Here is a 16,096-nt window from a genome sequence, read left to right on the forward strand (position 1 = left end):
CTTATGCAACTAGTGCATGTCAGTCGGTGGAACTGGTCTCACGTAAGCGTACGTGTAAGGTTGGTCCGGGCCGCTTCATCCCACAATGCCGCCGAATCAAGATAAGACTAGTAACGGCAAGTAAATTGACAAAATCGACGCCCACAACTACTTTGTGTTCTACTCGTGCATAGAAACTACGCATAGACCTAGCTCATGATGCCACTGTTGGGGAACGTAGCAGAAATTCAAAATTTTCTACGCATCACCAAGATCAATCTATAGAGTAATCTAGCAACGAGAGGAAGGAGAGTGCATCTACATACCCTTGTAGATCGCTAAGCGGAAGCGTTCAAGTGAACGGGGTTGATGGAGTCGTACTCGTCGTGATCCAAATCACCGATGATCCTAGTGCCGAACGGACGGCACCTCCGCGTTCAACACACGTACAGCCCGGGGACGTCTCCTCCTTCTTGATCCAGCAAGGGGAGAGGAGAAGTTGAGGGAGAGCTCCGTCAGCACGACGGCGTGGTGGTGGTGGAGCTCGTGGTTCTTCGGCAGGGCTTCGCCAAGCACCATGGAGGAGGAGGAGAAGGTAGGAGGAGGGAGGGCTGCGCCAGGGAGAGGTCACGGCTGCCCTCCCACCCCTCCACTATATATAGGGGCAAGGGGAGAGAGGGAGGCGCCCTAGGGGGGGGCGGCTAGGCAGATTGGATCTCCCTAGGGAAAATCCTAGGGAGACTTGCCCCCCAAGCCAAGCAGGTGGAGGCTTGCCTCCCAAGCCAGGTGGAGGCGCCCTACCTCCCCAAATAACGTGGGAAAGGGTGTGGGGGGCGCACCAACCCTTAGTGGGCTGGTTTGCCCCTTCCCCTTTGGCCCATGAGGCCCTCCAACACTTGCCGGGGTTCCCGAAACACCTTTCGGTCATGCTGGCCATAGCCTGGTACCTTCGGAACACTTCCGGGCTCCAATACCCTTCGTCTAATATATCGATCTTCACCGCCGGACCATTCCGGAACTCCTCGTGACGTCCGGGATCTCATCCGGGACTCCGAACTACCTTCGGTAACCACATACTATTTCCCATAACAACTCTAGCGTCACCGAACCTTAAGTGTGTAGACCCTACGGGTTCGGAAACCATGCAGACATGACCGAGACACCTCTCCGGCCAATAACCAATAGCGGGATCTGGATACCCATATTGGCTCCCACATGTTCCACGATGATCTCATCGGATGAACCACGATGTCGAGGATTCAATCAATCCCGTATTCAATTCCCTTTGTCTACCGGTATATTACTTGCCCGAGATTCGATCGTTGGTATCCAGATACCTTGTTCAATCTCGTTACCGGCAAGTCTCTTTACTCGTTCCGTAACACATCATCCTGTGATCAACTCCTTGGTCACATTGTGCACATTATGATGATGTCCTACCGAGTGGGCCCAGAGATACCTCTCCGTCACACGGAGTGACAAATTCGGAGATACCCGTAGTGTACCTTTATAGCCACCTAGTTACGTTGTGACGTTTGGCACACCCAAAGCATTCCTACGGTATCCGGTAGTTGCACAATCTCATGGTCTAAGGAAATGATACTTGACATTAGAAAAGCTTTAGCATACGAACTATACGATCTTGTGCTAGGCTTAGGATTGGGTCTTGTCCATCACATCATTCTCCTAATGATGTGATCCCGTTATCAATGACATCCAATGTCCATGGTCAGGAAACCATAACCATCTCTTGATCAACGAGCTAGTCAACTAGAGGCTTACTAGGGACATGGTGTTGTATATGTATCCACACATGTATCTGAGTTTCCTATCAATACAATTCTAGCATGGATAATAAACGATTATCATGAACAAGGAAATATAATAATAACTAATTTATTATTGCCTCTAGGGCATATTTCCAACAAAGACACACTCTGATAAAAGCGTGGGAGAAAACATGTTGTCAGTCTGCAGCTGAAGGAATGTGTTGTAGTATGATACAAGAGTAACTGTTATGTTGGGCACCAGCGCATTGTTTTGTTCCTCAAGTTAAGATGGTGCACCCTATTGTTCAATCGGATGATTGCATTCTGAACTGTGATTAGCCATTGTCGAAATTTTTTGTGCCAAATATGATTTATCTAGCATCAGGGGCATATATAGGAATATATTCATTAGCCTGGCATGTTCAGAATCTCTAAGGGCAATCATGCTAGGCTTGCCAATGGAAACATGTAAACTATTTCAGGCATAAGATATTGACATTCAAGAGGTAAACTACGCATGAATTTACTACCTCCGTTTCACTTTACAAGTCCTACGCGTATACCTAGGTTGTCAATTTTATCACCCTAATATAAACTATATAACACAAAAATTATACCTTTTGAAAGTAGAAACTTCGAAGTTTATGTTGGTATATTTTTTGTAATATATGACTTGTATTAGGTTGGTCAAATTGACGACCTAGGGGTACACGCATGCCTTGTAAACCGAGAGAGAGGTAGTAAGCCCAATTCAACACATAGTGTCTTTGTGAGGGCTCGGGAGCTAAATTACAGATTAATTACCCAATCCATTCCGAGAGATACAGGAGCAGGGAGCTTGACCCAGCCTCCTCCGCGGCCGTAGGCCGGAGTCAACTGACTATTCTGGTTTACTGAAAGTTTACCTCAGGAACACTTCATCTTAGCACATTAACTTAGCACTGGTCTAAGGTGGCAGGTGCCCAAAACAAAACAATGTCTTGATTAATAGAGATGCTTGATGCTGATTTTCACATCACCAACAATCGGTTGCAACGCCTCCACCAGCACGCCGACACTTGGATCTTCTTTCGAGCAGCAGATCTTGATCCTCTCAATGCAAGGGTGGGAGCCCAAGCTTAACGCTGCTCCTGATGGTGGCAAAGTAGATCCAGAATGCATGCACCTTATACATTGCACCTGTAGAGTGTCAACATTAAGGTGGAAGGATCAGTAAGGGGTTCCACTGTTATGGCAGATCAACTCGTATTTAGAGATGGTTTCGAGTGAGTACCCTTTCGAGCTTAAAGGTCAACTCCTTCAGCTTGGGCGAGCGCTGGAGAATGCGAAGCAGCGCGTCGAAATCAGCAGCCATGCACCAATTGCCCAGCACTAGGCTTGTCAGGTTGCTGAACATTGGGCATATCCACAAACCTCTCTGCAACAGAAGCTTCATATTCATCCCAGATGAAATCAAAATGATCAAATAGTTTGACCATTTCATGTTTTTTCCATGCTAGCTTATTAAAATAATACCCGCTCGTAGGAGGGGAAATAAGTAAGCTGAAAAGGTTAAGGTTTAGACCCCGAGAAGCAACTACATAAGAAAATCTAACTAAGGAATGAAATATATTCATCTAAACGTTTATGAATGTGAAAAGAAAAAGAACTAGTTCGTACCTCAAGTAATGGTGCATGCAACTCCAAGTTTGTGGCCTGTGAGAGGCCATCAAGTAGACCATGGCCCTCTATTGTCCTTACACTAACAAAGCCTGCTACTAGAGAAGACAGATCCCTAACTAATATAGCTCCGGAATGACTATGCATGTCTAGGATAGAGAGATGGGTAAGATTGCTAGCACAAATCAGGAGACTCCCGGTGATAAGGCAGTTAATGATATGCAGAACCTTGAGTGACCTGGATGAGATCTCCTTCAGGTCAACCAAAACGCAATCCTCCAGCTGTAGAAGTTGAAGCACTCGGCAGTCGTAGTTGAGCGGCCTAAAGAGCCCATGTCCCAATATGACAAATTGGAGCCTGATTGTTTTGAGGTGGTTAGAAGGAGGCATGGCTGAGCTATCCAGATGGCCCAATCCGGAAACATGGAGGTGACGAACTTTGTGCATGATGACATGACGAATCCACACAGTACATGTGGTACTAGCAACCGTGTGGTCAATGATCCGGGCTTCATCCAAGGAAGCAGTGCTGTCGCGCAAGAGCAGCAGGTGGTCCCCGAACTTCTCCATCTTTTCGTTGTCATCCATGAAGTTGTGGTGGTCGATGCGGATGTTTGGCGTAGATGCCCAGAAATAGCGCCAGCTCGGCGAGAGCAGACTTGTGCGCACGGCCTCCGGCATGGGTAGGAAGGACATCACGCGGTGGAGCAGCTCACTGGGAAGGCTGCTGAGCCTGTCAACACCACTGTAGGTGCCTCGCGCGCTCTTGGAACCACAGGGAGTAGATGCTGGCGCCGACATTTCGCCAAACAGGTTAGCTGCATTAATCCAGGGAGGTGCATCGGTCAATACTTCAAGATATCAATGCAGAAATCACATACAAATCGAGCCATTTCTGTGTACAAGACAAGATTTCAATCTAACAACCGATTGGCCGATCGAATCACGCACAGAGCAGCGTCTTGGTGGGAATCATCCACAATTAACACCACATCTTGGCATGATCCGATGGAATCAGTTAGTTGTTAGCTCGATCTGGTGCCCTTTTAAGTAGCTAGCTAGCTAGGGTTTACCCTCCAATTCCCATTACTATGACTGAGAAGAAACTAAGAAAGAAGGAAGGCGTACTGACCCGATCAACGCGTCCGATGAGGCGGCGCTGCGCGGGCGCCCGAGGAGGCGGCGGCGAGAACCGAGTTCACAATCAACTGGCTCTCACCGGCATATATGACGGGCCAGACCTTGTAAAAGCTCACCGTTACTGGGCCAGTTTTGTTTCTTAAGCAGTTATTCAGGTCCATCAAGGAAAACAGGCCGAGTGTGATGAAAATGTTATTTGAACAGGCTATGTATGGTACCCCTAAAAAAAACAGGCTATGTATGGTTTATAATGTAAGATGGTTTTAACATTAAATTAAACTAAAATCACCTCAAAAAATTAAAACAAACTAAACATGCCAAAATAAATAAATGAAAATGAAAAAAGGAGTCGAAAGTATCCAGAAGTGGCATTTTTTGAGATGATAACAGGCCGAGTGTGATGAAAACAGGTTGTGTACAATTGACAACGTAAGCTGGTTTCTATTAAACTAAATAAAAATGCCTCAAAAATTAAATTAAATTAAAAAGGCAGTCAAAAAAGGCCCAGAAGTGGCATCTTTGATGAGTATTAAAAGGAATAGCAGTGCTACAGCAGAGCATGGTAATCAGTTTGCAACCAAAGAAGTGAATTGCAAAAACATAGACATTAAAGGCTAGGGTTGCAAAAGCCACAATTCTACAATTTTGTGCCAAAAACCACTAATTATGAGCCTACCTTTTTGCAAATAACACTAGTTGATCCACGGGCAGACGCGTTTGGTAGCTGGAGTTGATCCGCGTCCAGAGGAGCAAGCGAGGGAAGCTGGCGCAGCCTACAGTGATGACGGCGGCGAGCGATGCGGCGGCCGAAGTTCGGGCATGCTCGGAGGAACACTACAGGCCACGGTAGGGCGAATCCGTGGGTGCTACGAGTTCCTAGAGATGGTCTCAATACGATGACGCGCTCAGATGCAAGCTCCAGTGGCTAAAACGACAGCGGCGACATGGCCGGCGGCGGTGAGATTTCGGCTCCGGTGGCTAGCACGGTTAGAGGACGAATTAGACGCAGGTGAGAGAGGAGAACTACGTAGGAGCTCACCGTGGTTCATCACAGCAGCTTAGCGGCTTGGGGGAGGTGTCGGAGGTGTCGAACGGGCACCGAAGATCTCGGCCGTCCGAGGTTGAAGAAGAGCTCGAGGACGTCGCTGCAGTGCGTACCGGGTCGTGTGGCTTGGCGGAGACTATCACTAGTAGAAAAGGGGGCAAAGGTTCAGGCCGAGTCAGCCCATTAGTCCCCGTTTAGTCCAGAACCGGGACCCATGGGGGCATTGGACCCGGTTCGTGAGCCTAGGGGGCCGGCCGGGCCACGTGGGCCATTGGTCCCGGTTCGTCTGGAACTTTTGGTCCCGGTTGGTGGGACGAACCGGGACCAATGGGCCTCGCTCCTGGCCCACCACCATTGGTCCCGGTTGGTGGCTTGAACCGGGACCAAAGGCTGCCCTTTGGTCCCGGTTCAAGCCACCAACCGAGACCAATGAGGTGCCTATATATACCCCCTCGCGTAAGAGTCGAGCACACTGCTCTGTATTTTCTGGCCGCCGAGGGGAGAGGGCTTGGTGGTGCTCTAGCTCACCTCCTATGCACACAAGGTGTTTGATGGAATGCCCGAGCCACACTACTTAAGCTTTCTCCTCTCCAAGCTCGACCTCCAAGCTCCATTTTTCTCAATATTTGTCTACGTTTAACGGTCCATCACGCCCCATCCCCGTCTTCACCGCCGTCGATCACCCGCGCCGATCTCATCGCCGGCACCACCGTGGTGAGCCTCTTGTTCTTATCTTCTTTCTGAAAGGAAAAATATTCTTACTTGTATGTTTAGATAGATACTTGTATTATTTTATACCTTTTATTATTGCATCTTATATAGTGCGATGGTTTTGGTATCCGCCCCCGTCGGCCCTCGTCATGTCTATGATTCGGATGTGGTATATATTATCTTTATAACTATTGGTTCATTTATTGTTTATGAAAATTATGCCGACCAACGTGACATAGATTTTTTTATCTAGGAGGTATGTGAACCGGAAATTCCAACCGACCCTATTGTCGAGAGGTTAAATTTAGTTGAAGAAGAAAACAATTTCTTGAAGGAACAAATAAAAAAATTAAGGAGGAGAAGATGATATTGGAGTTGCATGTTGCGGATGTCGTCGATGATCACAAGATCAAGATGGATGCAATGCACTTGAAGATTAGAAAGATTAGAAAATATGCCATTCATACCAAGGCTTGGTATCATTATGCCGTTGGATCAATTGTTACCTTGGTTGCGATTATGATCGCATTTGTTTTCGCATTAAAATGTTTTACATAGTTTCAATGTATGGTTTAATTAATTAGATGCTCTGGAGAGCTATATGTTGTTAGATGAGAACTATGTATGTACTTTGGTTTTAATGTGATGATGAACTTCTATTAATTTGGTCACTTAATTATCTATTCATGATGTTCTGTAATGGTTTTTGACACACTTAATTATATATAATGCACGCAGATGAACCGGCAATGGATGTACGGTGACAGACACACCTCCGAGTACATTAAGGGCGTGCATGAGTTTCTCGAAGCGGCTGAGGCAAACAAGCAGAATGGTTTTATGTGTTGTCCATGCACTAAATGTGGAAATACGATGTCTTACTCTAACCGGAAAATCCTTCACACCCACCTGCTTTACAAGGGTTTCATGCCACACTATAATGTTTGGACGAGGCACGGAGGAATAGGGGTTATGATGGAAGACGGCGAAGAAGAAGAGTACGATGCTGCAACGGGGGGAGCTGGTGAAGATCAAGAGGAACCAGACGATGTGCCCAATGATGCTGCAATGGGTGAAGCTGCTGAAGATCAAGAGGAACCAGACGATGTGCCCGATGATGATGATCTCCGCCGGGTCATTGTCGATGCAAGGACGCAATGCAGAAGTCAAAAGAAGAAGCTGAAATTCGATCACATGTTAGAGGATCACAAAAAAAGGGTTGTACCCCAATTGCGAAGATGGCAACACAAAGCTCGGTACCGTACTGGAATTGATGCAGTGGAAGGCAGAGAATGTTGTGCCTGACAAAGGATTTGAGAAGCTACTGAAAATATTGAAGAAGAAGCTTCCAAAGGATAACAAATTGCCTGACAGTACATACGCAGCAAAGAAGGTCGTATGCCCTCTAGGATTGGAGGTGGAGAAGATACATGCATGCCCTAATGACTGCATCCTATACCGCGGTGCATACAAGGATCTGAACGCATGCCCGGTATGCGGTGCATTGCGGTATAAGATCAGACGAGATGACCCTGGTGATGTTAACGGCGAGCCCCCAGGAAGAGGGTTCCTGTGAAGGTGATGTGGTATGCTCCTATAATACCACGGTTGAAACGTCTGTTCAGAAACGGAGAGCATGCCAAGTTGATGCGATGGCACAGCGAGGACCGTAAGAAAGACGGGAAGTTGCGACACCCGCTGACGGGTCGCAGTGGAGAAAAATCGAGAGAAAGTACTGGGATGAGTTTGCAAAGGACCCAAGAAACGTATGGTTTGCTTTAAGCGCGGATGGCATTAATCCTTTCGAGGAGCAGAGCAGCAATCACAGCACCTGGCCCGTGACTCTATGTATGTATAACCTTCCTCCTTGGATGTGTTGGGGAACGTAGCAGAAATTCAAAATTTTCCTACGTGTCGCCAAGATCTATCTATGGAGTCATCTAGCAACGAGGGAGGAGTGGATCTACATACCCTTGTAGATCGCGCGCGGAAGCATTCAAGAGAACGGGGTTGATGGAGTCGTACTCGTCGTGATTCAAATCACCGATGATCCAAGCGCCGAGCGGACGGCACCTCCGCGTTCAACACACGTACGGAGCAGCGACGTCTCCTCCTTCTTGATCCAGCAAGGGGAAAGGAGAGGTTGATGGAGATCCAGCAGCACGACGGCGTGGTGGTGGAAGTAGCGGGATTCCAACAGGGCTTCGCCAAGCGCTGCGGGAGGAGGGAGATGTGTCACGGGAGGGAGAGGGAGGCGCCAGGGCTCAGGTGATGCTGCCCTCCTTTCCCCCCACTATATATAGGGCCAAGGGAGAGGGGGGGCGTAGCCTTGGCCCTTCCTCCAAGGAAGGGTGCGGCTAGGGAGGAGTCCCTCCTCCCCAAGGCACCTCGGAGGTGCCTTCCCCCTTTAGGACTCTCCCTTTCCTTATCTCTTGGCGCATGGGCCTCTTGGGGCTGGTGCCCTTGGCCCATATAGGCCAAGGCGCACACCCCTACAGCCCATGTGGCCCCCGGGGCAGGTGGCCCCACCCGGTGGACCCTCGGGACCCTTCCGGTGGTCCCGGTACAATACCGGCGACCCCGAAACTTGTCCCGATGGCCGAAATAGCACTTCCTATATATAATTCTTTACCTCCGGACCATTCTGGAACTCCTCGTGACGTCCGGGATCTCATCCGGGACTTCGAACAACTTTCGGGTTACCGCATACTAATATCTCTATAACCCTAGCGTCACCGAACCTTAAGTGTGTAGACCCTACGGGTTCGGGAGACATGCAGACATGACCGAGATGACTCTCCGGTCAATAACCAACAGCGGGATCTGGATACCCATGTTGGCTCCCACATGTTCCACGATGATCTCATCGGATGAACCACGATGTCGAGGATTCGATCAATCCCGTATGCAATTCCCTTTGTCTAGCGGTACGATACTTGCCCGAGATTCGATCGTCGGTATCCCGATACCTTGTTCAATCTCGTTACCGGCAAGTCTCTTTACTCGTTCCGTAACACATCATCCCGTGATCAACTCCTTGATCACATTGTGCACATTATGATGATGTCCTACCGAGTGGGCCCAGAGATACCTCTCCGTCACACGGAGTGACAAATCCCAGTCTCGATTCGTGCCAACCCAACAGACACTTTCGGAGATACCCGTAGTGTACCTTTATAGCCACCTAGTTACGTTGTGACGTTTGGCACACCCAAAGCACTCCTACGGTATCCGGGAGTTGCACAATCTCATAGTCTAAGGAAATGATACTTGACATTAGAAAAGCTTTAGCATACGAACTACACGATCTAGTGCTATGCTTAGGATTGGGTCTTGTCCATCACATCATTCTCCTAATGATGTGATCCCGTTATCAACGACATCCAATGTCCATGGTCAGGAAACCGTAACCATCTATTGATCAACGAGCTAGTCAACTAGAGGCTTACTAGGGACATGGTGTTGTCTATGTATCCACACATGTATCTGAGTTTCCTATCAATACAATTATAGCATGGATAATAAACGATTATCATGAACAAGGAAATATAATAATAACTTATTTATTATTGCCTCTAGGGCATATTTCCAACAGGATGTGCATGAAGCGGAAGTTCATTATGATGCCAGTTCTCATCCAAGGCCCTAAGCAACCCGACAATGACATTGATGTGTACCTAAGGCCATTAGTTGAAGAACTTTTACAGCTGTGGAATGGAAACGGTGTACGTACGTGGGATGAGCACAGACAGGAGGAATTTAACCTAAAGGCTTTGCTGTTCGTGACCATCAACGATTGGCCCGCTCTCAGTAACCTTTCAGGACAGACAAACAAGGGATACCACGCATGCACGCACTGTTTAGATGACACTGGAAGTATATACCTGGAAAAATGCAGGAAGAATGTGTACCTGGGCCATCGTCGATTTCTTCCGACCAACCATCAATATCGAAAGAAAGGCAAGCATTTCAAAGGCGAGGCGGATCACCGGAAGAAGACCGCCATGCGTACCGGTGATCACGTACTTGCTATGGTCAATGATTTACACGTAATCTTTGGAAAGGGTCCCGGCGCACTAGCTGTTCCGAATGACGCTGAGGGACACGCACCCATGTGGAAGAATAAATCTATATTTTGGGACCTACCCTACTGGAAAGACCTAGAGGTCCGCTCTTCAATCGACGTGATGCACGTGACGAAGAACCTTTGCGTGAACCTGCTAGGCTTCTTGGGCGTGTATGGAAAGACAAAAGATACACGTGAGGCATGGGAGGACCTGCAATGTTTGCACGAAAAAGATGGCATGCCTCCGAAGCAGTATGAAGGTCCTGCCAGCTACACTCTTACGAAAGAAGAGAAAGAAATCTTCTTTGAATGCCTGCTTAGTATGAAGGTCCCGACTGGCTTCTCGTCGAATATAAAGAGAATAATAAATATGCCAGAGAATAAGTTCCAGAACCTAAAGTCTCATGACTGCCACGTGATTATGACGCAACTGCTTCCGGTTGCATTGAGGGGGCTTCTACTGGAAAACGTCCGATTAGCCATTGTGAAGCTATGTGAATTCCTCAATGCAATCTCTCAGAAGGTGATCGATCCATAAATCGTACCAAGGCTAAGGAGTGATGTGGCGTAATGTCTTGTCAGTTTCGAGCTGGTGTTCCCACCATCCTTCTTCAATATCATGACGCACGTCCTAGTTCATCTAGTCGACGAGATTGTCATTCTGGGGCCCGTATTTCTACACAATATGTTCCCCTTTGAGAGGTTCATGGGAGTCCTAAAGAAATATGTCTGTAACCGCGCTAGGCCAGAAGGAAGCATCTCCATGGGCCATCAAACAGAGGATGTCATCGGATTTTGTGTTGACTTCATTCCTGGCCTTAAGAAGATAGGTCTCCCTAAATCGCGGTATGAGGGGAGACTGACTGGAAAAGGCACGCTTGGAAGGGACTCAATAATATGCAGGGACGGATATTCTTGGTCTCAAGCACACTACACAGTTCTACAGAACTCTACCTTGGTGACCCCGTATGTCGATGAACACAAGAACAGTCTGCGCTCCAAACACCCGGAGCAGTGCGACGACTGGATTACATGTGAACACATCAGGACTTTCAGCAGTTGGTTGGAAACACGTCTCAGAGGTGACAACACTGTTTCTGATGAGCTATACTTGTTGTCCAGGGGACCATCTTTGACTGTATTGATTTACAAAGGATACGAGATAAATGGGAATGCATTTTACACGATTGACCAAGATTAAAAGAGCACCAACCAAAACAGCGGTGTCCGCTTTGATGCAACAACCGAGAGGGGAAAGGACACATATTATGGTTACATAGTGGACATATGGGAACTTGACTACGGACATGATTTTAAGGTCCCTTTGTTTAAGTGCAAATGGTTCAATCTTCCAGGAGGCGGGGTACAGGTAGACCCACAGTACGGAATGACAACAGTGGATCTAAAAAATCTTGGGTACACTGACGAACCGTTCGTCCTAGCCAATGATGTGGCACAGGTTATCTATGTGAAGGACATGTCTACCAGACAGAGAAAAAGAAAAGATAAGGAAGCGAATACATCATACGATGAGCCAAAGCGCCACATAGTTCTTTCAGGAAAAAGGGACATCGTGGGAATGGAGGGCAAGACAGACATGTCTGAAGGTTATGAAAAGTTTCATGAAATTCCTCCCTTCAAAGTCAAGGCTGACCCAAGCATCCTGATAAACGATGAAGATTATCCATGGTTACGGCGCAATAAGCAAATGACACAAGCGAAGAAAAAGTGAAGACTTTCTCCCGCAACTATTATGATGATACCATGCCAACTTTGTAACAGACGAGAATGATACCATTGTTCATTTGGTACATGCACATGCTATGTGGGTGAAATTATGATACCATGCCAACTTTCAACTTTTTCAGAGTTCATTGGTCCCGGTTCCACGCACGAACCGGGACCAATGCGCCTCGCCCCTTGCCCATGACCATTAGTCCCGGTTTGTGCCACAAACCGGGACTAAAGGGTTGGTCCTCGTTGTGGTCAGAGTTTAGTCCCACCTCGCCAACCGAAGGTCGCTCACACCGGTTTATAAACCCGTCCCTCTCTGCCTTGTTGAGCTCCTCTCAAAGTAAAAATAGATGCCCCTATACAGGGAATTTGACCTAAATTCATAGTGAATTTCTCTGAAATTAATAGAAATTTATTATGAATTTAGGTTGAATTTTCTCTATAGGCACATTTATATTCATTTTTTAGTAAAGTTAATCACAAACTTGTGATTCACACAAATTTCAAAGAATTCAAATTTTAACTATTCAAATTTGAAAACTAATGGCACTAACAGAAAGTTTATAATTTTTCTAAAATTAATGGCACTAACAGAAAGTTTATAATTTTTCTAAAACTAAAAGCAAAAAGAATTAAAAATAAAGCAAAAAACAAAAGAAAATAAATAATGCAGAAAACAAAACAAAAAAACTGGAAAAAAATAAAAATAGCAACAATAAGTATTTTGTTGTAAGTAGAAATAAAATAAAATAAATAAAGCAAGAAAGAAAACAAAAAAATAAAAAAGTGCCACCTACTAGGCCCCCACGGCCTGAATACGACTAGAAACCCTACCATGGGCCAGGATTCAGGCCCGCAGGAGGCCCAGTAGGCCCATAGGCAGATAAAGTGACTTTAGGCCCGTAAGCCTGCATTTGAGAGGAGCTCGAAGTGGTCAGCGCAGCAGCGCTTATAAACCATTGTTGAAGCCTCTCGGCTAGCAAGGTGGGACTAAACATCCCACCGCACCGCGCCAGTTCCAGCACAGCCTTTGGTCCCGGTTGGTGCCACCAACCGGGACTAAAGGGGTGCATTAGTACCGGTTCGTGGCATCAACCGAGACCAATGCCCCCCTTTAGTCCCGGTTGGTGCCACCAACCGGGACCAAAGGCCGCCGCTTCCCGCCCTTTGGGCTACTGAAAAGAGGCCTTTGGTCCCGGTTGGTGGCACCAACCGGGACTAAAGGGAGGCATTGGTCCCGGTTGATGCCACGAACCAGGAACAAAGCCTTTCCTATATAACCAAACACTTAGGAAATTTCCCCCCACCTGCCATTCTTCTCTCGAACGCCACCAGGCTGCTGCGCTGCTCCTCGACGTCGGCCCCTGCCCCGACGTCGCCGTCGCCTCCCCTAGCCGCCCAAGGTCGCCGTCGCCACCCGCTCGCCGTCGCCCATGCCCTCGCTCGACGCTGTCGCCGCTCGCCGCCCTGCTCCGACGCACGTCGTGCGCCCCGGCCCGCCCCCGTCGTCGCCGTCGCCCTGCCCCGCCCCCTTCCTCGCCGGTCGTCGCCCCTGCCCCGTCGCCGTCCTCGCCGCCGAACGCGCGCCCCCTGCCCCGTCGCCATCCTCGCCGCCGAACCCGCGCCCCTGCCCCTCCCTTGGTCCGGCCGGTGCCCCTCCCCTGTTTTTTTTCATATATTATATGCTTGTTTTTTTTCATATTATATATATATGTATATATGTGAGTATATGTATTGTGTATATTGCTTCTTTTCAGATTTTTTTCATATATATGATGATTTGTATTTTGCTTTTTTATAAAAATGTATATATGTTTGTATGTTCTCTCTGTATATATGTTCATATATGCAAAAGTTAGATTTATATATTTAGAAAAGGATTATCTATATATGTTCTCTGATTTAGTACATTTTAGGTTAGTTTCATTTTTAGAAAAGTTTTATATATTTAGGAGAGGAAAAAGGAAAATAAGAAGAGGAAAAAGGAGAAGAAGAGGAGAGGAAGAAAAGGAAGAGGAGAAGAAGAGGAGAGGAAGAAAAGGAAGAGGAGAAGAAGAAAGGAATAGAGGAGAAGAAGAAAAACTAGAAAAAATTTCTGTTTTTTCTTCTTCTCCTCTATTCCTTTGTTCTTCTCCTCTCTTTTTTCTTCTTTTTTTCGATCTTCTCCTATATTCCTTTCTTCTTCTCCTCTTTTTATTTCTTCTTCGTTTTCTTATGTTTTATCGGGTCTGTTGTCGTCGATATACCCCTCCCGATAACTTCAACACGAGGGCGGGGGTCGATATACCCCCTCCCCGATAATATTATTTTCCCATGTACGTATGTTGTGTCGATATAAACTACCGATAACTTTAACACGTGGGGGGGTCGATATACCCCCTCCCGATAACTTCAACATGAGGGGGGGTCGATATACCCCCTCCCGATAACTTCAACACGTGGGGGGGTCGATATACCCCCTCCCCGATAATATTATTTTCCCATGTACGTATGTCGTCGTTGTCGATATAAACCCCTCCCGATAACTTCAACACGTGGGGGGGGGGTCAATATACCCCCTCCCGATAACTTCAACACGTGGGGGGGGTCGATATACCCCCTCCCCGATAATATTATTTTCCCATGTACGTATGTCGTTGTTGTCGATATAAACCCCTCCCGATAACTTCAACACGTGGGGGTGGGTCGATATACCCCCTCCCCGATAACATTATTTTCCCGTGTATGTATCTCGTCGTTGTCGATATTACCCCCTCCTTGAAGCGTTCTCGAGGCCACCCCAAACCCTTGAAGCATTGTCGAGGCCACCCCAAACCCTAGAGAAGCAGCGCTGAGGCCACTAATATGATTCCTTATTGTGATTAGCTAGCTAGTTCTACGTTTGCCACTAATATATCCATCTGTCATGTTTGAATAATAATTGCCATGTTGTAAATATTTGTAGAAACTATGGACACCCCCCGAGACGAAGCACAAGAAGCGTTGTTGGGGGACATAATCGCACAAGGAAGTGATGCTTTCTGCTCGTTGTTTCTCAACGACACTGATGGTCTGGAAGGACAGGGTGAAGAAGCAGCTGGCTATGATTATGATGGCTCCGGTGACCCAATGTGTTGGGGAACGTAGCAGAAATTCAAAATTTTCCTACGTGTCACCAAGATCTATCTATGGAGAGACCAGCAATGAGGGGAAGGAGAGTGCATCTACATACCCTTGTAGATCGCTAAGCGGAAGCGTTCAAGTGAACGGGGTTGATGGAGTCGTACTCGTCGTGATTCAAATCACCGATGACCAAGTGCCGAACGCACGGCACCTCCGCGTTCAACACACGTACAGCCCGGTGACGTCTCCCACGCCTTGATCCAGCAAGGAGAGAGGGAGAGGTTGAGGAAGACTCCATCCAGCAGCAGCACAACGGCGTGGTGGTGGTGGAGGAGCGTGGCTATCCTGCAGGGCTTCGCCAAGCACCACAGAAGAGGAGGAAGAAGAGATGCAGGGCTGCACCAACGAGAGATCGAATCACGTGTGTCATGGGCAGCCCCTTAGGCCTCATATATATAGGGGAAGGGGAGGAGGCTGCGCCCCCTCTAGGGTTCCCACCCCTAGAGGGGCGGCAGCCCTAGATGGGTCTTGGGTGGCGGCCAAGAGAGGGGAGAGGGGGAGGCGCCCCTAGGGTGGGCCTTAAGGCCCATCTGGACCTAGGGTTTGCCCCCTCCCACTCTCCCTGCGCCTTGGGCCTTGGTGGGAGGCGCACCAGCCCACTAAGGGGCTGGTCCCTCACCACTCTTGGCCCACGCAACCTTCTGGGGTTGGTGGCCCCACTTGGTGAACCCCCGGGACCCTCCCGGTGGTCCCGGTACGTTACCGATAAACCCCGAAACTCTTCCGGTGACCAAAACAGGACTTCCCATATATAAATCTTTACCTCCGGACCATTCCGGAACTCCTCGTGACGTCCGGGATCTCATCCGGGACTCCGAACAACATTCGGTA

General features: G+C 47.9%; 1 protein-coding gene across 1 annotated transcript; it reads right to left on the reverse strand.

Annotated features, from left to right (window-relative positions):
* Positions 1-2,556: 2,556 nt before the first annotated feature.
* Positions 2,557-4,618, reverse strand: LOC125554416 (F-box/FBD/LRR-repeat protein At5g22700-like). Its single transcript, XM_048717980.2, has 4 exons — positions 4,540-4,618; positions 3,408-4,225; positions 3,022-3,165; positions 2,557-2,927 (listed from the first exon to the last, which is right to left on the reverse strand). Exons 2-4 carry the CDS (start codon positions 4,206-4,208, stop codon positions 2,733-2,735), a joined length of 1,140 nt encoding a protein of 379 aa, XP_048573937.2. The 5' UTR covers positions 4,209-4,225; positions 4,540-4,618; the 3' UTR covers positions 2,557-2,732.
* Between the last annotated feature and the right edge of the window lie 11,478 nt (positions 4,619-16,096).

The sequence above is a fragment of the Triticum urartu genome, chromosome 4A, assembly GCF_056163025.1.
Source record: "Triticum urartu cultivar PI428250 chromosome 4A, HENAU_Tu73, whole genome shotgun sequence".
Classification (NCBI taxonomy): domain Eukaryota; kingdom Viridiplantae; phylum Streptophyta; class Magnoliopsida; order Poales; family Poaceae; genus Triticum; species Triticum urartu.